A 24620-nucleotide genomic window follows, 5' to 3' on the forward strand; every position below is an offset into this window, starting at 1 on the left:
TGGTTTCCACCTTTTCGCTATCGAGAACGGTGGTGCTCTGAAATCCGTGAGCAGGTTTTTGCGGGAGTCCCTGTTTTCAGCTTCTCGGGTCTGTCCCCAGCAGGGGAGCTGCCAGGTCCTGCCGTGACTCTTAGAGGAGCCCCCCCGATGCATCCCCAAGCCCCCGTGCATGCCTCTCCCGACACGTCCCTCGTGTTCTCCTGCCACGGCTGACCACGCAGCGGCTGTCGGCGCGTGAGGCGGACGTGGCAAGTCGCTGTCCCGCGTGCTACGTGTTCTGGGGCAGCCTGAGAAGGGGTGGGACAGTGGGGTGCTCTGTGGGGCAGGGGTCCCCCCAGATACTTCACGGTGTCTTTCCTGCTGGTCCTTTTCGTTCCTCATCTGAGAATGTTGCTCTCACAGCCAGAAGGGCCATCACTTCTGACCTGACCGCCCGTGGGTGCAGGGGCAGGAATCGAGAAGCAGGTGTTGGACGATGTCGAGCAGACACTGTGTGTTCTCCTGAAAGCCGACGGGCTGGTTTGATGACGTGCAGGCAGGCTCTGACGTCTGTCTTCACGGTGGGCTGCCTCCAGCCAGCAAGTGCTGCTCTCACTGCAAGTGCTGGTGTTCGCGGGGGCTCTTGCCTCCCATCCTCCCTCCCTCGCCACAGTGCTTGGATCCCAGGACCCTGGCCCGTTGATTGCGAGCAGCAGTTTATAACAATTGCAGTCTTGCTAACAGCAGCTCTGCTTCATTAGAGCTTTCCAAGGGTAAACGTCGTTGACGTCTTCCGAGAAGGCTCCCACCCAGCCCCAAAAATGCAAATTATAAGTCGTAAAGATAACGCGGGGCTTGCACAGCCGGGGGACGGTTCTTCCCCCAGGATGGCGCCTAGCACTTAAGTAAACCCATAATAGGCACTTGTACATGTTTTTCCAAAGCAGGCTGCCGTAACAGAGGGAGAAAACAGATGATTTTTTTATACTCATCTAACTGTTGCTTAACGGAAGGTGAACTCTTTGAGGATGTAGCTTATCAGATCTTGTGATCTCATCAACTGATATAAAAGAAAATGAAGAAGATGATCCAGGAACCGGGGTACGGGGTCACGTGGTAAAAGCCTCCCTTGGATTTACCAAAGAAGGATTCCCAGGAGAATCATGTGCCTTATATTAATGTCACTTTTGAAGTCCCTGTAATATAGAGAGGACAGGTATTCTAATATGAAATCCTTCTCTTGTGGGCAGAGAAACCGAGGTTCGGTGATGGGCATTGTCCATTCAGATGGTTGGCCAAGAGGGAGTGGAAGGCTCAGCTGAGGTCACCATGTACAGTGGTGTAGGCTGTGCACTGCACAACTTGGGGTTAGGGGGACACCACCAGGGTGAATGGGGTAGCCCCTGGCATCACGCAGTTTGGCCACCTGGCTGAGCTCCTGTTACCAGCAGCAGCTCCTTGTCCTGCCTTCCTGCCCAGTGTCCTCGATCGAGTGGATACTTCTCTACTCCTCTGAAAACCCGAAGATTTCTTTTTAAATGAATTGTGAAGTTGTTATTTCCCTATTAAAATTAAGACATGGAGTTGATTTAATCAAATTCTCTGTATTTTTACCACTCCCTGTTTCCAATACCATTATAAAGAAGCATAAAATTGCAGCATTTTATAAACTCAGGCAGACCCCAGGGCTCTCGTGTGGTGGCACTGAGTCTTGTTTTTAGGGGTGAGGGGAAGGGCTGCTGGGGCCGGGAGAGCGTGTCCCCTGTGGGGAGGAAGGAGCCCTGTGTGCCGTGAGCTGATTGAGAGGCCCGGTGGTGGTTTACACACACATTGGGGTTAATCCAGGCGGGCAGGTCTTGTCGTCATCCGGGTTGGACTGATGGGGACGATAGTTCAGCTACCTGGCCCAGCCCGAGCCAGCTCTCTGGCCGCCTGCTCCGCTCCTGGAACTTTGAGACCTGCACACGCACATTGTGTGGTGGCATGAGCAGGCTCCCAGGCTCGTGCCAGAAGCATGGCTGAGGGCTGTCTGGGTGCATGTGTTTGGGTCCTTAAGGGGCAGGCCAGGAAACTGGCACGGGGGATGCCCAGGGACAGGGGCCAGGCTGCCTGGTGTTACTATCATTGGACACTAACCAAGGCCTCCTTGAGAAGGGAACGTGCTTCTTAAGAAGTGAGCCAGCTCTACCCAAAGCCACCAATTCCAGGGTGCTGGGTGGGGAGACTGTGTGCGTGAGGCCCTCGGACGGGCCAGGGGGAAGAAGCTCGAGGCAAGTGGGGCTTGGTCTTGGGGCAGGAAGGGTGGTTGGCTTCAGGCCAGTAAAGGGCATGGGAGGGTCATCCCAGGATGAGGAAAGGCCTGGGTCCAGGAGTGACTGGAAGCCCCTGGGGGTCCACACTGTAGGAACGCGGAGGGGTGGGCCAGACCCTGGTCAAGAGGTGTGCAGCCGCGGGTCCAGTCAACGCTCGGGCTCCCAGGCAGAATATTCGGAAGGAGGCATCTCAACACTTTGGTCTTGGCTGCTATAACAAAATACCACAAACTGGGTGGCTTAGGACACCAGAAATTTGTTCCGTCATGGTTATGGCGCCGGAAGTCCAGGATCAAGGTGTCAGCAGGGCCGAGCTCCGTCCGAGGGCTCCAGGGGAGGGGCCCTCCTTGTCTCTCCAGATGAGGGTGGTGCCGGCAGCCCCTGGTGCTCCTTGGCCTGGAGCACGCCACTCTGTCTGCCTCCATCGATCACCACATCGCCCTGTTCCTGTGGCTCTGTGTCTGGGCCTTGTAAGGTCCCCAGTCACATGGGATCAGGGTCCACCCTACTGTAGTGTGACCTTGTCTCAGCTAATTATACCTGCAGACCGTTCATTTCCCCGGAAGGGCTCATTTCGAGGTTCTGGGAAGGACATACATCTTAGGGGTACCCGGTACAGCTTAGGGGTACCCGGTACAGCTGTTTTGGGGAAGTAATTTAAAACAAGGCTGTCCACATGTGGTTTCCTGTGTCCTCAGAGCCTGTGGGCGGGCAGCATGTGCCTGCTGGTGGGAGCACATGCTCATGCCTTCTGTGCTTTCTCTTCCCACAGCCCAACATCGGCCGCCTGGGCCTGCCCCACGGGCCATCTGGAGAGAAGGTGGCCGTGGTGACTGTGGACGACTGTGACACGGCCGTGGCCGTGCGCTTTGGCAGCCTCGTCGGGAACTACAGCTGCGCTGCCCAGGGCACACAGAGTGGCTCCAAGAAGTGAGCATCCCGGGAGGGGCGAGGCCTAGGCAGCCCCCCGCCCCCGCATGACTACTACTCCCCAACAGGGTCGTCCAGGGCAGGACCCCGATGCAGGGCACCTTGGGCCCAGCACCCTGGCAGCCCCAATCCAGGCTGGAGTCACAGTCCCTCCCATTGTTTGGGGCACCTTCCCCCTGACATGTTAGAACCTTCTAGAATAAGTCCCCTTATCACTTCTGCCGAAGTAACGGCCAGGTCAAACCCACACCTGTGACAGCTGGCTTGCGGGCCCCAGAGACTGTGGGGCGGCTGGCCTCGATCCCTCGGGCCCAGGTCCCTGCGGGCCAGTAAACGTCCGTCCGTTAGATCCTGGAGGTTTTCTGCAGATCATGCTAACTCCAACCAGACTGACGACGCAGACAGCTGCCACGCCAGTCTCCTGAGCCAAAGCAGACGTTCCCGTTCCTTTCTAACCGTGTTTTGGTGGAGTATTCAGTAAGCTTTGGAAGTCCACGGTTAGACCACCTGATCCGTGCTGAGCATCTGGAGCAGCTATGGTGGGGCTGGGACTGTGCCCATTTTACTGATAAGAAAGATGTCGCCAGAGAGATTAGGCCCCTTGCCCGAGGCCATGCAGCTTCTCCTGCACACCCAGGGGTCTGGTTTGCCGTGAGCTCTTCAAGGTCATCAGAGGTCGGAGGCGGGTAGTGCCACTGGTTGGCATGGGCTTGGGCCTGCTGGGCTACTTGCTCTGCGTGGGCTGGACTGGCCCAGGCTGTGGGTGGGGACTCCGTCTTTCTGGATCTGATGCAGGGTCGAGGGGCCGGGGATGGCCCTAGAAGGAGGACCTGCCCTTTGTGTTCTGACCTATTGGCCGGCAGCCTCCCTGTTCAGTTACTGACCTTCAAGAGGATGGGTGTGTCTGGTGGCGCATGCCACCGTGCCGTGACGGCAGCCTCAGGAGCCCCGCGCCGCCTCTGGCCACCCAGGAACAGAGGCCAGAGGGGTTGGCTTTGCATCCCCAGGTCCCTGGATCTGACCGGCCCTCTGCTCCTGGGAGGCGTCCCTAACCTGCCCGAAGCCTTCCCGGTGCACAATCGGCAGTTTGTGGGCTGCATGCGGAACCTGTCTGTGGACGGGAGGAACGTGGACATGGCTGGCTTCATTGCCAACAATGGCACCAGGGCAGGTACGGCGTGGGCGGCCACGCAGGGGATGGCCACCTCCACAGCCCAGGCAGTGACTTCTTCTGGAGCCGAGCCTGTGTGCGCCTAGCCGTGGGCCTCCAGGAGGGGGGCCCTGGCTCACAGATGTGCCGCTCCCGGGGCCTGGGTGTTCTGCAGTGCGGGGTGCGGGGACGCCACGGGGCTGGGCTGGGCAGGGCACTCGGGCCTGTCACGAGGGGACCCGGCCAACGGGCAGGACCGGTAGTGCGTCCTGTGCCACTCCAGGTCTGACACTCTTACTGCTGCCAGAGGGTCCCGGGCTGGCCTGCCTCCCCTCAGGGCCGCTGCCCCCCGGGCTATCTTCCCACCACATGGGCCGGTGTTAGGGAACAGTGACTGGTCCCCCGTGACCGACGCACCGTCTACTCGTGTTTCCCCACTCTGTGTTCCCAGGCTGTGCTGCTCAGAGGAACTTCTGTGATGGGACCTGGTGTCAGAATGGGGGCACCTGTGTGAGCAGGTGGAACACTTACCTCTGTGAGTGCCCGCTCCGGTTTGGCGGGAAGAACTGCGAGCAAGGTGAGGGGCTGGCCCAGGTGCCCATCCGGCCTCGGGGCCTCGGGGACCTCACTGCCGGGCGTCCGGGCTCACACGGGCCTGCACGTCCAGAGCCGCGGCCTCTGGTGGTGCGTGTGTCCTCAGGCGTGGGCCCTGGTGGGGCTCAGGAGCACACACAGGACCCGGCTGGGGTGAGAGGCTGGGGGGCACGTGCAGGAAGCTGGGGCAGCAGCCGGATGGACACCCGCCCACGCCCAGAGTTCCTGTTATGGAGGCCGCGAGCCCAGAGAAAACAGATGCCACCGTTGGGTTCATAAGAGCAGGAAACAGACAGCCCAGGGCGCACGAGGTCGTCACCCCCAGAGGCAGCCCCCAGCTGGTGTGCCCTGTGCTGTTGGCCACTGCGGCTCGTCTTTAAAGCCTCGTATGAGGACTGGGCCGCCCCGCCCCGCTCCTCTGTGACACACGGGGTCTGGAGACGGTGAGGCCCGTCTGGCACCCAGTTTGTCCAAGTGTAACAGACTGCATGAGGCTCTCGATCCACCCATTGCCACCTCCCTGGGCCCCCCCCCCAAAGTGTCTCGGAGCCCTCGGCTGGCCAGCAGCCTCCCCACTCCCATGCACATCACCAGGAATAGAGCGACAGTGGCCTGCGTGCCTGGGGGTCGGAGCCCACCCCAGGCACAGATGAGGGCTGGTCAGGCTGCGGGGTTGCAGTGGGGGTGCACACGTGTGTGGTATTCACTGCGGGCTCACACTGCCCCACGGGCGTGGGGTGGGACAGGTGGGTTGTGCCCAGAGGGCCCCCCAGCACCCCATCCGCTGAGCCCCAGGATTCTGAGCCACCGCACTCTGCCTTCCATCCAGCCTGAGAGCCCCTTGTCATGCCCTGGCCAGGACTGAGAACCCCACCCTGCCCCCGGTCTCAGCCTCCCCCGCCCAGGAAGGTGGCAGGTGCCCCAGGGAGTGGGCTTTTGTAAGCCTGTGGCTCCTGGACTCAGGATTAGGTGCTGGACACATGGCAGTCTGAGACCGGCTTTTGAATTGAAATGAAAAATCCCCCCCTCTCCCCGGGAGCCCGTCCTGCCCTCCCTGCAACTGAAAAAGGTTCTCCGAGGCATGTCTGATGTCTGGGGCTCTGCATTTCTGTGTCTGCAGTCATGCCTCATCCCCAGCGCTTCAGCGGGGAGAGCCTCGTGTCCTGGAGCGACCTGGACATCACCATCTCTGTGCCCTGGTACCTGGGGCTCATGTTCCGGACCAGGAAGGAGGACAGCGTGCTGATGGAGGCCACGGCAGGCGCGTCCTCCAGGCTCCATCTCCAGGTGAGCGAGAACCACGTCCCCCCGGGGCAGTGGCAGGGCCGGTGTGCACCCCAGGGGTGCAGCCAGAGCTGCATGGAGAGGGCGGGAACCTCGCCTCTCGCCACCCCCACCTCTGCCCGCACCGGCCCTGCAGGGTCCCCAGTGTGAGGAAGAAAGGGAACATGAGCCTGCTTTCCCAGCCGGCCGCACAATCTCGCCATTCATACCTGGGGAGCGCGCGGGCAATCCAGTTGCAGCTGCGATTCCCCCGGGGGCGGTCGATTCCGGCGCTTTGTTCCTTCCTTTATCACCGACATGGACTACATGCAGGGCTGGCTGGACCCAGTGGCCCAGCTCCTCAGCGGCAAAACTCAGCCAAGGTGTGTTTTAGACCGCGGCTGTGGCCCCCGGGCATTTCGGAACTGCAGGGGGCGGCGAGCACCTGCGGGTGGGGACAGGGGGTCCCCGAGGCTGGAGGCAGACTGTGGCCGCGTGCTCGAGGGGGCCACGCGCACGGGCTGGCGCCCCGAGTTTACGCTCTGCCGGGAGGTTCCTAAGGGTCCTCCTGAACTTGGGATCTCCTTGTGCGTGTGCTCTCTTAATCTTTTTGGAGTTTACCGTTTTGTTGATTGAAAACGTTGGATAAGCAGTTCCTAAAAACCTTGAAAGCGTGATTTTAACATGCTGTATTCCCTAGTTTTTGCTCCACAAATAGCTCCTCCTTGCGTCTTCCCAGCTCTGTAGAGATTTCATTTGGGGAAACAGGGGGCGTTCCTGCAGGTTGTGAAAGTCACCCAGCGACCCCAGCGGGCTGGCCAAGTGCAAGCAACTCTCACCCTCGCTGCCAGCCTGGGGTACTGGTGTATGGGAGGGTTCAGGAGACTCTGCCCCCGGGGGGCTCAGGGGGCAGGCCTGCCATCGTCTCCCGTCTCCAGGGGCTTTCTGTCTGCAGTGATGGCGGCGATAGGAGGTTCTTGTCCAAACCCTCCACCTCGGAGTCCCCTTGACCGGGGGGCCACACTTAGGGGTTCTCCCCCCTAGAAAGTCCACCTCGTGACCCTTTTCAGACCTGATCTGCCGCCCGACACAGCAGCGGCCTGTGGGACCCAGGATTAGAAGGAATTCCATAGCCAGGTTGTTTTCTCCTGCCTTTTTTCGGGAGTTTCCTTTAAGTATGTATACGTGTGTACGTGTGTGTGCATACGTGTCTGTGTGCATGTGCGTGTCGGCACATGTCTGCGCGTGTGAGTGTGATGCAGGACCTGGGTGCATGTGACCCCCTTCGCACGGGTCATTCACAGTCTTCAGCCACACTGAGTGTCCGTCTAGACCAGCCTCATCTTCCGCCTCGGGGCTGAGCCGCCCCTGAGGACCCCACTGGCTCCCAGGACGACCTGCCCAGCTGTGACGGCTCTCCTGGTGGCGGGGGGTTCCTCACGGAGCTGTGTGTTGGTCCTCTCCACTGCCCTGGGCCCGGGGACTGCTCTGCCCGGTGTGGAGTGGACTTAGTTCCCAGGCAGAGCGGGCTGTGCTGGGGTCAGAGGAGGTCAGACGTGAGACGGACCCCATGGAGCATCCACCTCAATCTCTTTTTGCTCAGGGGAAGCCCCGTTCCCTTGTCACCTGGGCTCTGTGGTGTCCACAGGGCCCCCTTCCATTGCCCCTGTGGGCTGTCCTCCTGGAAACACTTGTGAGTGGCAGGGACAGCGGGCGGGGACAGAGGCACTGCCCAGCGCCCCATGTGAGCTCCGTGTCGGAGGTCAGCAGGGGCTGGACCCCGGGGGCTCCCAGTGGACGGACAGGCCCCGGACTTGCCCACAGACCAGTGAGGACCGGGCCCCAGGGGGCTGTGACTAACCCTGTGTCGGCAGGGAGCCCCTGGCGGAAGCCTCTCCCTCCCCACCTGCCCTGCTGCCCTGCCTCACCGCTCAGCAGCGGCCCCAGCACCGGCCCATTCAGGTCGGACCGAAGGTGCAGTCTGTGTACCCCGTAATTACAGCATCATTGTGTTTCCCTTATTATCTTGCGCTTTCGGAGGTTTACCAGCAGTCCCAGAGGCTAGCTCTGGGCCAACACTTGGCAAGCACAGGTCTGCCTCGGGATGGTATTTTTTCTCTGTGGTTGTTTCAGTGTTGGAACAAATTAAATTGGCTGTTTTCGACTCAGGTGATGGATTGGAACTTGCAGGTTGTCATTTGGCAGTGGGGGTCTCTGTAGGAAAAAAGTACGCTTTCAGGAGGAGCAACAGTGAAAGCCACAAACACCCGTATCGTTTGAGTAATTATGTTATGGGTAGCTAATCCAAAAATTTAGGGTTTTTTTTTTTTTTTTTTTTTTTTTGCCAGGGACTATGGGTGGCTCCTCCCCATTGAAGGCTGGGTGGCAAGACTAGTGGCCTTGAGGGGGGGAGGATCCTCCAGACCCCGGTGGCCACCCCAAAGGCCACTCCAGGGCCTGAAGGGTGGTCAGCTGGGCGCTACAGGGATGGTCTGTCTGGGTTATCTCTAGGTGGTGTGTCTGAAGGCAGGCCTCCTGCAGGCTTGTGAGCTCTGTGAAGCAGCAGCATAGGTGTTCCTGGTGTCCGTGGCAGGCCAAACCAGCTTCGTAGTCATCCTATAGCCCACACAATTTGGGTAATTGCTCTCAGGCGCCCTCACTCCGCCTGCATTGTCAAGGGGGATCACCTGGCTGTTGTTAAATACCCCTCTTAAATCCGACAACAGACTGGAGGGGGCAAGCAGTCACTGCGCGTGGGCCTGGGATTCATTCTATCGCCTTTGTCTGTAGACAGATGTCATTTTTGTTGTTGATCCACTGGCCTCGGGCTTTTGTTGGCAAGGACGGTGAAAAAGCATAGCCAGGGAAATGAAGCAGGTTGACTGAAACTTCCGTGGACAAAAGGAGACACAGCATAAAATGGTGAAGTCACCTTCTTGATTTCACTCTCGGTTAAGACTAAAAACCAAAACACGTCATTAGTTGTGTTATCTTTATAATCAGTTAAAAATATCTTCTATTTTTCATCATTATTTCTTTTTTGATCCCTGGAGTGTTTAGAAGTATGTTTTGGGGCGCCTGGGTGGCTCCATCGGTTGAGCGTCCCACTCTTGATTTCAGCTGAGGGCATGATCTTGGGGTCTCAAGATCGAGCCCGCATTGGGCTCTGCACTGGGTGTGGAACCTGCTTGGGATCCTCTCTCTCCCTTTGCCCCTCCCCCCACCCGGGCTTGTGCACACTCTCTTCCAAAACGAAAAAAAAACATTTTTTTAAAGATTTTATTTATGTATTTGGCAGAGAGATAGAGAGAGAGCACAAGTAGGCAGAGAAGCAGGCAGAGGGAGAGGGAGAAGCAGGCTCTCTGCTGAGCAGGGAGCCCGATGCAGGGCTTGATTCCCAGGACCCTGGGATCATGACCCGAGCCAAAGGCAGCCGCTTAACCGACTGAGCCGCCCAGGCGCCTTGAAAAAAAGATTTTTTTTTAAAAGATTTTATTTATTTATTTGAGAGTACGCACGCACACAAACAAGGGGTGAGGGGTAGAGGGAAAGGGAGAAGGAGACAATCTCGAGGCAACCGTGCGCTGGACATGGAGCCCGAAGTGGGGCACGATCCCATGACCCTGAGATCAAGACCTGAGCCCAAATCCAGAATCAGACACTTAACTGACTGAGCCACCAAGGCACCCTTCAGAGTATGTTTCTGAATCGGCAAACAGGTGGCATTTTCTAGTAAATCATTTTGTTGTTGATTCTAGCATAGTTGCAGGTCAGAGAGGCGTTCTGTGGGATTTCAGACCTTTGAAATGCATTAGACTTGCTTCACAGCCCAGCATTTCGTCTTTTTTGCGAATGTCCCGCCTGTACTTTGAAAGAATGTGTGTTCAGCAGTTGTGTTCTATATACATCAAGTGAGTGAAGTTTGCTAACTGGGCTGTTCAGACCTTCAATGTCATTACTGATTTTTTTTTTGTCTCTCTGCTCAGTTATTGAGAGAGATGAGTTTAAAAAGTTTGCAGCCCTCATTGTGGATTTATCTCTTTACGCTTTTAGTTCTGTCAAGTTTTGCTTTGTACATTTTGAGGCTGTGTTATTAGGTGCATACAAGTTTAGAATTGTTTTATCTTCCTGGACAAGCAACTCAGACATCATTATGAAAATCACTTTTATTTCTAGAATTTCTTTGTTTGCCTTCAAGTCTACTTTGTCTCATTAATAGAGCCACACCAGATTGCTTTTGGTTGGTGTTTAGATGATATATTTTTTTTCTAGTCTTTTACTTTCAACACTTCTGAATCCTTGTATTTTAGGTGTGTCTCTTTTAAACAGTGCATTAATAGTTGTTGTTGTTATTGTTTTTCTAAGCTATTCTTTTGCTTGAAACAATCTTTCAACACAAGTATCTTAGGTGAGTTGCAGTGCTATTTCCCCACCTTCTTACGTGTCTTTGCACTGGGTAGCTTGAATCTTATCTCCCGAAATGGAACATTTATTTATCCATAAAAATCAGAGTCTAATGGTCACCTGAATCTGTTTCCTTGGAAGTTCTGTGGTTCCCATTATTGTTATCAAGTCTGTGTCTGATGATTCTATTTTATGGATTCCCTGGGTGGTGGGGCGGGGGATGGTCTGTTTCCATCCACTCTTTCTTGCTTCTCTTGGTTTTCATGCTCACTGTCTTATCTCCTCCGGTACTTGGTTATTTTTGATTGCTGAACATCATATTGAAAATGCAGTGAGAATTTGAAACTAGAATGGTGTTGGGGCGCCTGGGTGGCTCAGTCGTTCAGTGTCTGCCTTCGGCTCAGGTCATGACCCCAGGGTCCTGGGATCGAGTCCTGCATCGGGCTCCCTGCTCGGCCGGGAGCCTGCTTCTCCCTCTCCCACTGCCCCTGCTTGTGTTCCTGCTCTGGCTATCTCTCTCTCTCTGTCAAATAAATAAATAAAAAATCTTTAAAAAAAAAAAAAAGAAAAGAAAAGAAACTAGAATGGTGATGTCCCTGTCCCTCATGTTTGCTTGCAGCCAGCACCCCCACACACCCTGGCTGGGCTCTGAATTCCAGTTTTCGTCATCCCAGCCCCAGGAGCCTGGAAAGCGTTGCTCAACGTCCAGGCTCAGCCGTGTCTTCCAGAACCAGCTGTCAACCGTCAGTGGGAGCGAACACCAAGCTCACTTCTGCAGATTTCCATTTTCTACCTGGTTGTGGCTCTGTAACTCTGCCTTGAGTCATTCTGATGCCTTCAGACAGCTGTGCATTAGTGTTTATCTTGTGTTTCCAGGTGTTCTCAGGAGGAGGGTTGGTCCAAACTACCCAGTTCCTTCATTAGGGGAAATAAGATCTTGGCATTACTCCTGGCTATGTTTTCTTAAAACATGAACGTCTTGGGCGAGTTACTTTGCCAGCGGCTGTTTTTTTTTTTTTTTTTTAATAGAGATATATAAACGTGGTGGCCTGAATCCTGTGTCATAAAGTGAAACATATGTCTCCAAAAATAAGAGCTCAGTACTCACCTGAATCTGTGGTTGTTCCCAGTTATTAAGTCCAGTGGGCTTTATCTTACACGCCCTCTGTCCACATTTGACACTTCTTGCCACAGAAAAAGGCATGTAAGTGCAAAGAGTAATACAGGCAACAATAAGAAATTAAACTTGGCCTCATTTTTAAGTCTGTCTTTGGCCCAATGCCCTATAGTAGGTCTGTTTGCATGGCTTTGTTATTTCAGTGACTGCAAAGCATTTTCTGTTCTGTTGTCATCACATCAACTGATAGGTCTGGCTCTCCCTGTCCTCCAGATCCTAAACAGCTATGTCCAGTTTGAGGTGTCCCATGGTCCCTCAGACGTGGCATCCATGAGGTTGTCCAGGTCACGTGTGACTGACGGGGAGTGGCACCACCTGTTGATAGAACTGAAGAGCGCCAAGGAGGGCAAAGACATCAAGTACCTGGCGGTCATGACTTTGGACTATGGGTTGGACCAGGTGAGTTGGCACCTGTACCCTCTTTGAAACAGACACCTTCACTGGGCCCATGGGAGAACAGAGTGACCCCTCCATGTGCCAGGATAAGATTTGGGGGCCACACATTCTGGGCCCCTCTGAGTTGGGGTCTCAATTCTGCCTTATGCTATGGTCACCAGTATCTGTACCTCAGCCCCTTTCCCGATGGTCAGCTCCTGGACTCAGGAACTGGGCTCTATCTGTGTGTCCCATCATGGTGCTGTTAGCGCCTTCCGCAGTGGTTTCTTTTAGCAAAGCTGTCCTGAGTAATGACTGTGTGCTCGGTGCCATGCCTCTGGGGTACAAAGAAAAATAATGCACAGGTCCTTTCCCTCATATGGGCGGTGCGTGAAGGTGGGTGAGAGATGAGCCCTGCGTAGCAGAGGGGGCCGAGGGATACCAGACAGGTGCGGGGGCACCTGGATGGGCAAGTGGCATTCCAGGCAGGGCTCACTGAGAGCATGCTTGGTGAGCCACACTGGATTTCCACGGTTTGCACACACTAACAAGAGGCCTTTTTTTCTGGGATACTTCAGGGGCTCCTCGTGATTTTTGTGCCCCTGGAGTCTAGGCTCATCTCCCACTTGGTTCTGAGAATAAATAGCTGTCGTGTTCAGCGTTCAGCCTTCCAGGGCCTGAGGGTCCATCAGGGACTTCCTTAGATTCCTGCCATGGTGGATGTATTTTAGATTTGCTGCCATCTCCCTAGTTCACCAGGGTTGTCTTGGAGTGACTCATTAGTGGCGCCCGTTACGGAGGTGGTAGCATTGCCCATGTCCCCCCAGTTTGCCATCTTGGCTGTGCTGGGATGTGGACATGTGTCCTGCGACCTGGTTCTCACTCCTGCCCGTCACACACAGACACCCTGGCTCACCCCCCTGTTTGGAGGCCCAATGCCCTCGGGCTGTGGGGAGTTTGCCAAAGTGACCATGTTTTAGCCTTTGAGCATGTTCTTCCCAGAAGATATTTTCAGCGTGGTGGATGTAGCCCCCCTCTCTTTGCATAGGACACGGTGCAGATCGGGAACGAGCTCCCGGGGTTGAAGATGAGAAGCATCGTTGTGGGCGGCATGTCAGAAGATAAGGTCACGGTGCGCCGCGGTTTCCGGGGCTGCATGCAGGTACGGCCGAGCCGTGGGGGCCGCCCGCGGTGCCGTTGGTCAACCTGCTGGTCTTCAGTAAATGAATAATTTGTCTCGCAGCCAACCCCGCCTTAGCAGATCCTGCTTCCGACTTAGACCCATGTTCCCCACAGTCCCCCTGCATCCCCATCACCGCGCCACGGTCCGTCAGCTGCAGCTCTGCCTTCATGTCCTGTCTGGCATGTGGCCCCTCCCCCCACGCTCGCCTGAACGAGTGCCACCGTTGTCCCCTGGAGCAGGTGTTCCAGCGGCAGCCGGAGTGAGCTGTTTATCAAGTAGCTCCGCTCGTGTCCCCCTGGCCTCCCGGGCAGAGAAATAAACTCCCTACGTGCCTTCCCCTTCACCGCCCCCACCTCCCCAGTGACCGCCTTCCACCTGTCCGCCATCCTCCAATGTGGAACTTGCCGTGGGCGGCCCCACGTGGTCCCCATCCTCTGCCAGGGTGCCCCCTCCTCCCACGAGGCGCCTCGCCTCCCTCCATCAGTACCACGCCCTCCCGCCACCCTCATTTACTGTTTCTTCATGACACCAAGCATGGACTTACGGGATCGTGGACTCACGTGGTCTTTGGTTCCGGGCAGCCGGTCTGCGTGCCTGGAGCACGTGCCCGAAGGCAGCAGAAGTGACCCTGCCCTTCCCCACGCCAGTCCCAGCTCTGCACATAGATGAGACGTTGCTTTTGGGGGACCAGAGAGAATCTGGGGCTCGCTTAACCCCTGGTTACCTTTTGGTGTTCCTCCAACTCCAAGACGCTGGACTGAATCCGACTGCCCCCTTTTTGACTCAGGGAGTGAGAATGGGGGAGACCTCCACCAACATCGCCACGCTGAACATGAATGACGCCCTCAAGGTCAGGGTGAAGGACGGCTGTGACGTGCAGGACCCATGCGCCTCCAGCCCCTGCCCTCAGCACAGCCGCTGCCACGACGCCTGGGACAGCCACTCCTGCATCTGTGACAAAGGTGGGAGCCCCGTGCCCGCACCCCCTTGTCCTGAGGCCCGTCCAAAGAGGGCGGTGCTTTGGTGTTGCGAATACATCGGGAAGGTGGAGCTGGAGCACCCCGTCAGTGCTGTGGGTCTGCGGAGGCCTGAGCCTTGTTTTGTGACCAAGGGGAGGGGCCCCTCTTCTCAAAGTTCGTTCCCACGTCTGGCCCTCACTTGGGACACGGGGACACTTTAGGCTTTATCGTCAGGGCGCATGATGAGGTGAGGGAGAGAATTCGTGAAAAATCCACGCTTTCAAAGATTATACTTTCAGTAGTCGCCCCTGGATTTTGAGGTGCTACTATCCTGCATGGCTGGTACCTGTCCACCGTGTGACCTGGGGTGGCCAGGACTCCCTCCCCCGCACCTCCTGCGGGGGACCCGGGAGGCCCTCATCTCTGCGTGTCCAGGTCCGACCCACCAAATGCTGGTGTGTCCTGCGACCCCGAGCGTCTCTACCACGTCCCTCCATGGTGGCGGAGCACGGGAAGTGGAGTCTGGGGAAGACACAGATGGCCCGAGACGTCTTAACCTGGAGGCTCTGGCTCTGCCTCTAGAGGGGGGGACATGGAGTGTCGCAGGCAGGTTCTGGGGTGGCAGTAACGCTGGCCTGTCCCCACAGGGTACTTTGGAAGGCAGTGTGTGGACGTGTGCCATCTGAACCCCTGCGAGCACGTCTCGGCGTGTGTGCACAAGCCTGGCTCCCCGCGGGGCTACGCGTGTGAGTGCGGGTCCAGCCACTATGGCCAGTACTGCGAGAACAAGTAAGAGCGCCCCCTTGTGGGGTTCGGCCGCCACGTCTCCCCTCACGTCTCTTCCCCTCTTGGTCATTTCACGCAAAGACAGAGAATTGTGGCTAACGTGGGCGTAGTTTTTTTTTTCAAATTTGTCATGAAATGAATAAGAATCTCACCGAGCATCTCAGACTAACCCAGTTTGAGCATGTTTCCCCTCCAGAAACATGCGACATAGCGTCTGCATCTGCACGGAGCAGGCGGGCGTTGAGGTGCGGGGACCTGCCCTGCACGCCGGGAACAGAGCGTGGCTTGTGGAGGCCGCGGCAGCCCCGCAGAAACACGGCAGCTGGAGGCCGGGTCTCGGGGGGCCCCGGCTGCCGCGTGGAGCGCGGGAGGAACAGGCGGAAGCTGGAGGCGGGCGTGTCCTCAGCGGCTGGCACTGCAGGCACAGAGGGCTGAGGAGGCCGTAGGGAGAAGGGGTGCACCAGAGCTCTGGGGTCCCCCCCACTGTAAACGCAGATCCGTGAACGTCCGACTGGAGCCCCCGGCTCAGCCGGTCTGCTGTGGTTACTTTTATGCCCGTGCTGCGTACACCGTCAGTACATAATAATTGCTTGCCTGGTGAGCGAGTGAGTACGAGTGGTTGACTGCCGGGCGGGCGTGTGGATGGATGGAATGCCATTAGCCGAGACAGTAAGCCTAGGATGGCACTTCGTTTTGAGGTGCCTGAAGGATTTGGTTGGGGGCGTGCGTCCCACAGGTCGGTGGTCTGCAGGTGACACTCAGGTGAGTGATCAGGTTGAGAGTGGGTGAGGGGTGACAGCGACAGGCAGTGGCCAGAGCCTGGGAGGGGCGAGCCTGACCTCGGGACCTGCTGAGCTCTCGAGAGCAGGACTGGGCCCCTGTCCCGATCCTGAGCCCACCGGGCCCAGCCCCTGGCTGCACGGAGATGATCATGGCGCCTGTCCCGTCTGCGGAAAGGCAGCTCTGGGCGTCTGGGGGGGCGTGGACAGTGTTTGCCTCAGGGCACCCGGGAAAGCATGGATGCCGCAGAACCCTGTGTTCAGGAACCGCCCGCCGGGGACCTTGTGTTGACAGACCCCCCGGGTCCTGTAGGAAGGTGGCCCAGGGCAGCCGGGTTCCGGGGGCTCCGCCGGGGCAGCGGCTGCGGCTGGCCCGGCAGTGGGCTCACCTGTCTCTGAGCTCCCCCACGAGCCAGGCGCTGTCATGTGGGCGCGCGGACAGAGTGGGCACAGATCAGTGCCATCCCCACTGCAGGGCGCGTGGCGAGGTCACGCTACTAGGAAGCCCAGGTTGGGGTACTCACCTGTGTCTTCCAGGTAGAAGGAAAACATGAGCAAACAAATCATTTTAGAAATAAGTTTTGTAGGAAAAGCCTTCCAGACAAGGGGCCCCTGGAGTCTGGGATCCTAAGAGGTCATGGGTGAGTGAGGTTGGGAACCAGCAAGGGGGAAACGGGGGCCACTCCAGGGGGAGGGAGGGGCCCAGAAGCAGGTCAGGTGAGGCTTCTGGCCTCCAACATCTTCCTCTGGCTCTGAGGACCGTTACGCACACCTTCCCTCTGCTATCCTGTTTCCCCGACAGGGTTGACCTTCCGTGCCCCAAAGGCTGGTGGGGGAACCCTGTGTGCGGACCTTGCCACTGTGCCGTCAGCAAAGGCTTTGATCCCGACTGTAACAAGACCAACGGGCAGTGCCAGTGCAAGGTGAGCGTGGCTCGCGGGCAGACGCTGGCCGCGTCCCCACCCCCCCTCAGGTGGCCACCCCGAGAGATGGCCTTGTGCTCGCCCACGTGCGCACGCACGCGCACGCACGCAGGTCCTGAGCCCAGAGACGTGGCTGCTCACCGAGGCACTGAGTGCTCCGGACCGGTCTTCATGTGGACACCGGTTTGGACCCTGAGAACTGGGTCCTCAGCCCCACGCCCAGTTGGTAACAGGAAACAGCAGTTTCTGTGAGGTTAGCTCATCCTTAGCACCAACCTACTTACTGTTTTCCTGGGGGCTTTTGTCAAACTGGCTCTCGATGATGGCTGAACTTTCTAAACGATGAAGAACTTCACCCACACCCCACCCGGGGCATCTGTGGTTCTGTGCGGCACGGAGCCACCGCCTCCTGGCGTCAGACCTGCCGCCGTGCTCCCGGGCCAGGCCACAGGAAACTGTCCCCCGCGGCATCCTGGGAAAGGCCACGGACCTTCAGAATCGTGTCTGCATGGCTGTTGAGCTGTCGGTTCTTTGAAACCCAGAAGAAGGATCTGTGTCGCTGGATCAGGGGCACGTGCTGTGAGGCATAGGTTTGCTGGCCCTGGAACGGAGATCGCCGTCACGGGCACCCTCCGCGTCCCCGGCGGTTTAATACCAGGAATGTCCCACGTGTGCCCTATAGCACTTCCAGAAACAGAACATTGTCTGCTGAAATGCTTAAATGAAAAACCTCCCGGCTGCAGCAGATCGGGACTGGGCAAGCCACGGAGCCACACGGTGGTCGGCGCATCCGTGGGCGGCAGGGGGGAGGGAGGCGTGGAGGCGATTGGGGAAATTGTGCCTCCAGTTTTCTCTCATCAGAAATTACAGAAAATGCAGAACGGTGTCTAAAAGGTGACAGCGAAACCCATCTGCCCTCCCAGGGTGACTGCTAACGTGTTAGTGCCCAGGCACTCAAACACACGCGGTTGGAGCCCCCTGTGGGGACAGTTCCGTGTTCCTGCCTGACATGGGGGCTGGACACCGGCCGTGGCTCTGCCCAAGTCACAGCCCATCCCACTCTTCAGCAGGGGACGCTTGAGTCACCGGCAAGGGCGGTGTGGCCAGAGATGGGCACAAACCCAGGACTTTGCAATCCGAAGCCCATGCTCTTGACCATCACCCTGACCTGCCCAGTGGTGGACCTTCAGGTGCCTTCTAACTTCTGACAATGAAAAAACACACTGCAAGGGCCATCCTTATACATAAATCTCCATTTAAATCCAGTACTTTTGAGGACAGATTTGCAGGTGGCCCCCGACAAGTATTAACTAAGAAGTCAGGGGGGTGCTTTCCCGGAGAGTGCACCTGCCCCGTCTGGCACGGTGGGCGCCCGAGGAGCCGCCCGCGGGGGGAATGTGGGTGGAGGGCGGCGGGGAGAGGCCCAGGAGCCCGGCCGTAACCTTGATGCGGCTGGGAGGCATCCCTCGGGAGGAGAGCCTCTGCCGGCGCCTGGAGTCCCACGCACTGCTTCTGGCTTCTGCAGGAGAATTACTACAGGCCCCCAGATCAGGAGGCGTGCCTGCCGTGTGACTGCTTCCCGCACGGTTCCCACAGCCGGGCCTGTGACGTGGACACTGGGCAGTGTGTCTGCAAGTCCGGCGTCATCGGTCGTCAGTGCAACCGCTGTGACAACCCTTTCGCTGAGGTCACCATGCTCGGCTGTGAAGGTCTGCACTGCCCCTCGATCCCTTGGGCCGTGTTGCAGGGACACACTGCTGGGCTCCTGCATGCGTGCCCGTGTCTGCGTGTGCACCACGCACTCCTGGGGCTTGGGGAGCATTCGGCAGCCTCGTGGTCTGACAGTGTGCACTTGGCCTTCTCTTGGCCTGGCCCTCCTGGAGGGCACGGGTCAGAGCCTGGGTCACCCCCTCCCCAGTTCTAACACTGACGGGAGGATGCAGGGGTCCGGTTCCTGGTGGGGGTGGAGGACGCAGAGAGAGCCCTGCACCTTTGTGGGCATGGCGTGCCGGGCTGAGCAGCCTTCCTTCCCCCCCCGCCCCGTGACCCCAGTGATCTACAATGGATGTCCCAGAGCATTTGAGGCTGGCATCTGGTGGCCGCAGACCAAGTTCGGGCAGCCGGCGGCGGTGCCGTGCCCCAGGGGATCCGTGGGTAAGTACCGTGGCCTGTGGCATCCATCCTAGGCAGGAACTCAGTCGAGGCACGCAGCTTGCAGGAACTCACGGGATGTTCTACGTGGACAATGTTTCTTTAGCCAGAGTGTTGGGGGAAAATAAAACCTTGTTCCTTAATAATAAATGGCAAAACCTGGAAAGGCTATAAGGCAAACATTAAAACACGCCTAGTGGCCAGGACGTGGACAGGCTGCTTCGCCGCTCCCAGCGCCGGGTTCTCTTTGTAAAATGGGGGTGGTAGCTGTGTCCCTGCCCTGAGGGGTGGCCGGAGACCCAGGGAGACGACCCACCAAAGCACACGAGTGCGAGTCGGATTCGTGGCAGACGTGCAGGGCCCATGGAAGTTGTGGGTATTTGGCAAGCGATGGAGCTGATTTCTCTTTTCGTGGACTTGCTCACGTGTTTGCTCACGGTGGCCGCATGGCTCAGGCAGCTTCAGACGTGGCCCTGGGCGTGTGGGGAGAGCGCTTGTGGCCGTGGCACCTGCCTGGCCCTGGGCTGGCCGAGGGGTGCACATTATGCCTGGGGTTCACACCTCCGCCGGACACACTGGGTTCAGGTACATACAGGTCAACGAGCATAATTAACAGTTGGGATTCCAGGTTTTCCTCCGTGTTCCCCGTTCCCTAGGAAACGCAGTTCGACACTGCAGCGGGGAGAAGGGCTGGCTGCCCGCGGAGCTCTTCAACTGCACCACCGTCTCCTTCCTGGAGCTCAAAGCCATGGTAGGCCCTCGCCTTAGGGAGCCGTGTGCGTGGGCGGGGACGGGGTCGGGGCGCGAGGCCCCCGGATCCCAGTGGTCAGGGGCTGGACCGTCGCTGGACCCCACATCTGTTCCGGGCACCCGCGGCGGAGCGCAGCCGCTCTTCCCGTCAGGACCAGCGCTGCGTCTTGATCTGGAAACTCGGGGGTCCCCATATTCTGGCCCGCCACCTCCGACCTCGCCCTTTGTCACTGCCTCTTCCCCTGGTGTCTCTTTCCAGCGCTTTCTGGCCTGACAGTCCCTCCTTTTTGGTGCCAGAGTTAAGAGCCAACACTCCTGTTTGGTTTTGGGGTTTTTCAAGTTCTTGCCTGAGAAGGAGGTTTCTACCAGAAAGTGACAGATTTCTGAATCACAGGAAGGAGCGAAGCAGCTGCGGTAGGTGTGCAAACGTCTCGTGTGCTCCTCCTTCCCAGAACGAGAAGCTGAGCCGGAACGAGACGCGGATGGACGGCGACCGGTCCCTGCGGCTGGCCAAGGCGCTGCGGAATGCCACGCAGCACGCGGGCCGGCTCTTTGGCAACGACGTGCGCACGGCCTACCAGCTGCTGGCCCGCGTCCTGCTGCATGAGAGCCGCCAACAGGGCTTCGAGCTGGCGGCCACGCGGGATGCTGACTTCCACCAGGTCCGGGTGTGCGGCGGGTCGCCCGCAGGGGGCCCCGCAGGCTGAGGCCGAGCTGTGGGCCCCGTGGTCCTGTGGGGGCTTGAGGGTGGCCGGGGGCCCGCGCTCAGCTGAGCGAGATCGCTGCTCCCCGTGTCCTCAAGGCAAAAGGTCACACTCTGCCCCTGAGCCGGGCCAGCGTGGTGACCGGCGAGACTGAGTGCAAGTGTTCGGGGAGGGCACCACGGTCTTGTGGTGGAGACGGTCACAGTCACTGACAACTGACCCTTAGTACTGGCCAGCGGTCTGCGTGGCTTACATGAATTAGCCACTCACTCCCCACACGTTCTGTGATGGTGTGTGGTTACTGCCCCATTTTACAGGTAAGGAAACTGAGGCAGAGAGAGCCTGGGGCATGTAGCTTGCAAGGGGGCTCCAGAGTCTCTGCTCCCACCTCAGGGTTCTGCTTTCAGAGACCATGATGTCTCCTGAGAAGACTATCCTGTTTTGTGTTTAAGTAATTGGTCCCTAAGAAATGTCTGTTTAGAATTGTTGGTGAGGAGACGCTCATTTATCCTGACGTTTGTAAACTGCTGGGCAGTGAGCATTGTCAGCCCGTGATTCCTCTGGACTCCCCTGCAGGCCTCCCCATCCACACAGACCCCTGGGAGAATTCTCCATCCACACAGAACCCACGGAGCTTCCTGATCCATGCAGACCCCCAGGGAACCTTTCCATCCACACACACCCCCAGGACCTCCCCATCCACACAGAGACCCCCAGGGAACCTCCCCATCCACACAGAGACCCCCAGGGAACCTCCCCATCCACACAGAGACCCCCAGGGAACCTCCCCATCCACACAGACTCCCAGGGAACCTCCCCATCCACACACAGACCCCCAGGACCTCCCCATCCACACAGAGACCCCCAGGGAACCCCTCCATCCACACAGAGACCCCCAGGGAACCTCCCCATCCACACAGACTCCCAGGGAACCTCCCCATCCACACACAGACCCCCAGGACCTCCCCATCCACACAGAGACTCCCAGGGAACCCCTCCATCCACACAGAGACCCCCAGGGAACCTCCCCATCCACACACAGACCCCCAGGGAACCTCCCCATCCACACAGAGACCCCCAGGGAACCTCCCCATCCACACAGAGACTCCCAGGGAACCCCTCCATCCACGCAGACCCCCAAGGAACCTCCCCATCCACACAGAGACCCCCAGGGAACCTCCCCATCCACACACAGACCCCCAGGGAACCTCCCCATCCACACAGAGACCCCCAGGGAACCTCCCCATCCACACAGAGACTCCCAGGGAACCCCTCCATCCACGCAGACCCCCAAGGAACCTCCCCATCCACACAGAGACCCCCAGGGAACCTCCGCATCCACACAGAGACTCCCAGGGAACCCCTCCATCCACACAGAGACCCCCAGGGAACCTCCCCATCCACACCGAGGCAGGGTCCCCTTGATTGCATTTCCATCCAGGCCTGAGTTTGGGCCGATGGAGTTTGTTCCCATTTTGGATTCTTTGCAAATAGACGTTCCTGTCTTGGCTGTCATGTTGGAGCCCCTGCCAATAGCCCGGTTCACATACAGCCTGAGACGTGTGGGTGGGGGGTCAGGCATGTCACCACAGGGTAGCCCACAGTGTGTCCTTGGGCTGTGTCCCTACCTGGTCAGCAGGGGAGGCGGCAGTGGGGTTGGGGTTCTGATGTAACCAAGGGCCCTCCACGTGCCTTCTGCCCTTTGCGTCTCGAGTGTACGTGGGGAACCCCCAGCAGAGCCTCTCTCTGACGTGCGCACCTGACACCAAGGACCCGACCCCCTGTCGGACTCTGCCCAGCCACGTCTCGGGGCACTAGAGGCTTTCCAGAGCCTGGTGCGCACCCTGCCGCGTCGGCTCAGTCTCCTCGGGCTGGCCTCACTCACCCGCTGAGCACCGTCTGTCTGTCTGAGCAGGACGTGGTCCACACGGGCAGTGCGCTCCTGGCCCCGGACACACAGGCCGCGTGGGAGCAGATCCAGCGGAGCGAGGGGGGCGCGGTGCAGCTGCTGAGGGGCTTCGAGGCCTACTTCGGCAATGTGGTGCGCAACGTGCGGAGGACCTACCTGAGGCCCTTCGTCATCGTCACGGCCAACATGAGTAAGGGCCACGAGCCGGCTGGGCTGGGGGCACCGGACCCCTGGGGCCTGTCCGGGGGGGGGGGTGGCCCCTGCTGGGCTGTCTTTAGGAGAGGGTCACCAGCTCTGGCCTCTGGTTCCTTGTCTGCAAATAGGGAGACAGGACCCTCCTTGTCCAGCCTTTCAGAGCTGAACCAAAGGAAACCCACACATCACTCCCAGGCCCAGAGAATCGGGGGCCGATCAGAGGAAGAGCTGCTGGCTCACCCTCAGTGGTCTGCAGGCCTCTCAGGCCGTGGGTGTGAGGCTGTCCAGGGGAGCAGGCCCGGGGTCTGGCTGCAGATCCAGCCCTCCAGGCTCACTGGAAGAGGCGCACACCCCGGGGAAGGACAGGGGACAGGCTGCCCAGGTACCTGGGCGGCAGGGGGATGTCTGCCCTCCCTGAGTCAGGGGCTGAAGGTCAAACAGAGCAGATACCTTGTGAACCAAGTCACCCCCAGCACCCAGGAGGCACCACCATGAGGTCCAGGGGTTTAAAGAATCAGGTTCTTTCACGGGGAGGAAGCCCCAAATGGTAGAACCAGCCCCCACCCCACCCATCCAGACAGAGCCGGCCAAGTACCTGGATGGGGGTGGGCCCCTCCTACAGGTGAGGGCCTTGCTTTCTCCTCTTGCAAATGTTTATTAGGCACCCAGACGGGGGATGCTCAGGCAGCACTGGGCAACTGCTTCATGCATACCCATCACTGGAGGAGCCCGAGCCATAACCTGGAAGTGGCGGCCCTCACGTGCCCCCTGCAGCTGACGGGAGGTGCCCTCCCGTGCAGGCCAGAAGATGTTCAGGCAGTCTGCGCCTGGGCCCTTCTGGAGCCCCCGACTGGGCCTGCCCTGTGCCAGGGTGGAGGTGGGCTCAGGGCCCCGTCATCACTGGGGGCAGGAAAGAAGGATGAGCGTGCTGGGCACTCCTGCTCCTGTCCTGGAGGAGGGCCTGCGGAGCTGGCCTCAGGGCCGGACGGGACTCGGACATGGTGCAGTGTGCACCCCAGTCCCTTCTGGAGCATTCAGGCAGTTCCAAGTGTCCTGCTGGCCTCTGCCTGCAGCCCCTCTGGTGTGGTCCCTGATGCTCTGTGACCGGGAGCATCCGTCCTGCGCCGGACGCCCCGTCTGTCCTCCCGTGTCCTGTGTCCCCTGCTCCAGGGCTCTCACCCATCCCTGACTACCCAGCATATCGGGGTGGGAGCCCGGCCCTTGCCCGTGTAGGCAGCTTGCGGGCACCCTTCCTACTGGGGGGCGGTGTTGAACCAGTCAGCTCAGTGGGAGGACTTTGGGGGTCACCCTGGGGCGTGCAGGGGTGACTGTTGGCCTCTCTGTCACCAGGCCCCTCAGAGCAATGGCGGTCAGCGCCAACAGAGAGGTAGGTGCCCGACAGCCTCCGAAAACCAACAGGAGTCAGGAGCCCCTTGGGTCAGTCCGAGCTCTACTCTGCCGGACAGGGCGTGGGTTCCTGCTTCTCTGGCCTTCTCTCTCTCACACCCCAGCCGACCGTCCCCGATGCCGCCGTGATGTCTCCCTTCACGCTCAGCGCCTGCGCCGTGCGGCTCTCGGCGGGTCCAGGGAGCGCGGCAAAGTAGAAGTCGATTCTGTCAGGAAGGGTGTCGTCGCTCAGGGCGGCGGCTGTGGTTGGCCCGGACACGGTGGTGCTGATGCAGGAGGCTCTCGGTGGGGGGAGCTGGGGGATGGATGACGAGGGGGACCTGTCCCCACAGTTCTGGCCGTTGACATCTTCGACACGTTCAACTTCACGGGAGCCAGGGTGCCGCGATTTGAGGACATTCGTGACGAGTTCCCCAAGGAGTTGGAGTCCTCGGTGTCCTTCTCGGCTGACTTCTTCAAACCACCCGAGCGCAAAGGTGAAGCCCCGTAGACGGCACGGCTGCCCTTGGGAGCCCCACCGTTCAGGGGGGTGGGGGACCCTCCGAGGGTCCTGTAAGAAGAAACAAAACGGTTCTTAGTAGCAGAGCATGTTGTGTGGGTGCATGTCACCTGCGTGCCCTGAAAACGGGGCCAGTTGTGGGGCGTTAGCTGACGTCAGACCCCACCGCCGTGCTGGGGCATTTCTTTCGG

At 58.7% G+C, this 24620-nt stretch overlaps 1 protein-coding gene across 3 annotated transcripts in view; it reads left to right on the forward strand.

Moving 5' to 3' along the window:
• Positions 1 to 24620, forward strand: part of CELSR1 (cadherin EGF LAG seven-pass G-type receptor 1) — a 140081-nt gene that overhangs the window by 92228 nt on the left and 23233 nt on the right. For all 3 annotated transcript variants that reach the window (XM_035729133.1, XM_035729134.1, XM_035729132.1), the window contains exons 6-20: positions 3064 to 3221; positions 4229 to 4392; positions 4823 to 4948; positions 6086 to 6252; positions 12023 to 12208; positions 13233 to 13346; positions 14155 to 14329; positions 14974 to 15115; positions 16694 to 16814; positions 18340 to 18523; positions 18867 to 18968; positions 19622 to 19716; positions 20168 to 20377; positions 22335 to 22518; positions 24263 to 24406. In XM_035729133.1, coding sequence (XP_035585026.1) covers positions 3064 to 3221; positions 4229 to 4392; positions 4823 to 4948; positions 6086 to 6252; positions 12023 to 12208; positions 13233 to 13346; positions 14155 to 14329; positions 14974 to 15115; positions 16694 to 16814; positions 18340 to 18523; positions 18867 to 18968; positions 19622 to 19716; positions 20168 to 20377; positions 22335 to 22518; positions 24263 to 24406 — 2272 coding nt within the window. The remainder of the gene's footprint in view (positions 1 to 3063; positions 3222 to 4228; positions 4393 to 4822; positions 4949 to 6085; positions 6253 to 12022; positions 12209 to 13232; positions 13347 to 14154; positions 14330 to 14973; positions 15116 to 16693; positions 16815 to 18339; positions 18524 to 18866; positions 18969 to 19621; positions 19717 to 20167; positions 20378 to 22334; positions 22519 to 24262; positions 24407 to 24620) is intronic.

Source organism: Zalophus californianus, chromosome 9, assembly GCF_009762305.2.
Source record: "Zalophus californianus isolate mZalCal1 chromosome 9, mZalCal1.pri.v2, whole genome shotgun sequence".
In the NCBI taxonomy this organism is placed as follows: Eukaryota; Metazoa; Chordata; class Mammalia; order Carnivora; family Otariidae; genus Zalophus; species Zalophus californianus.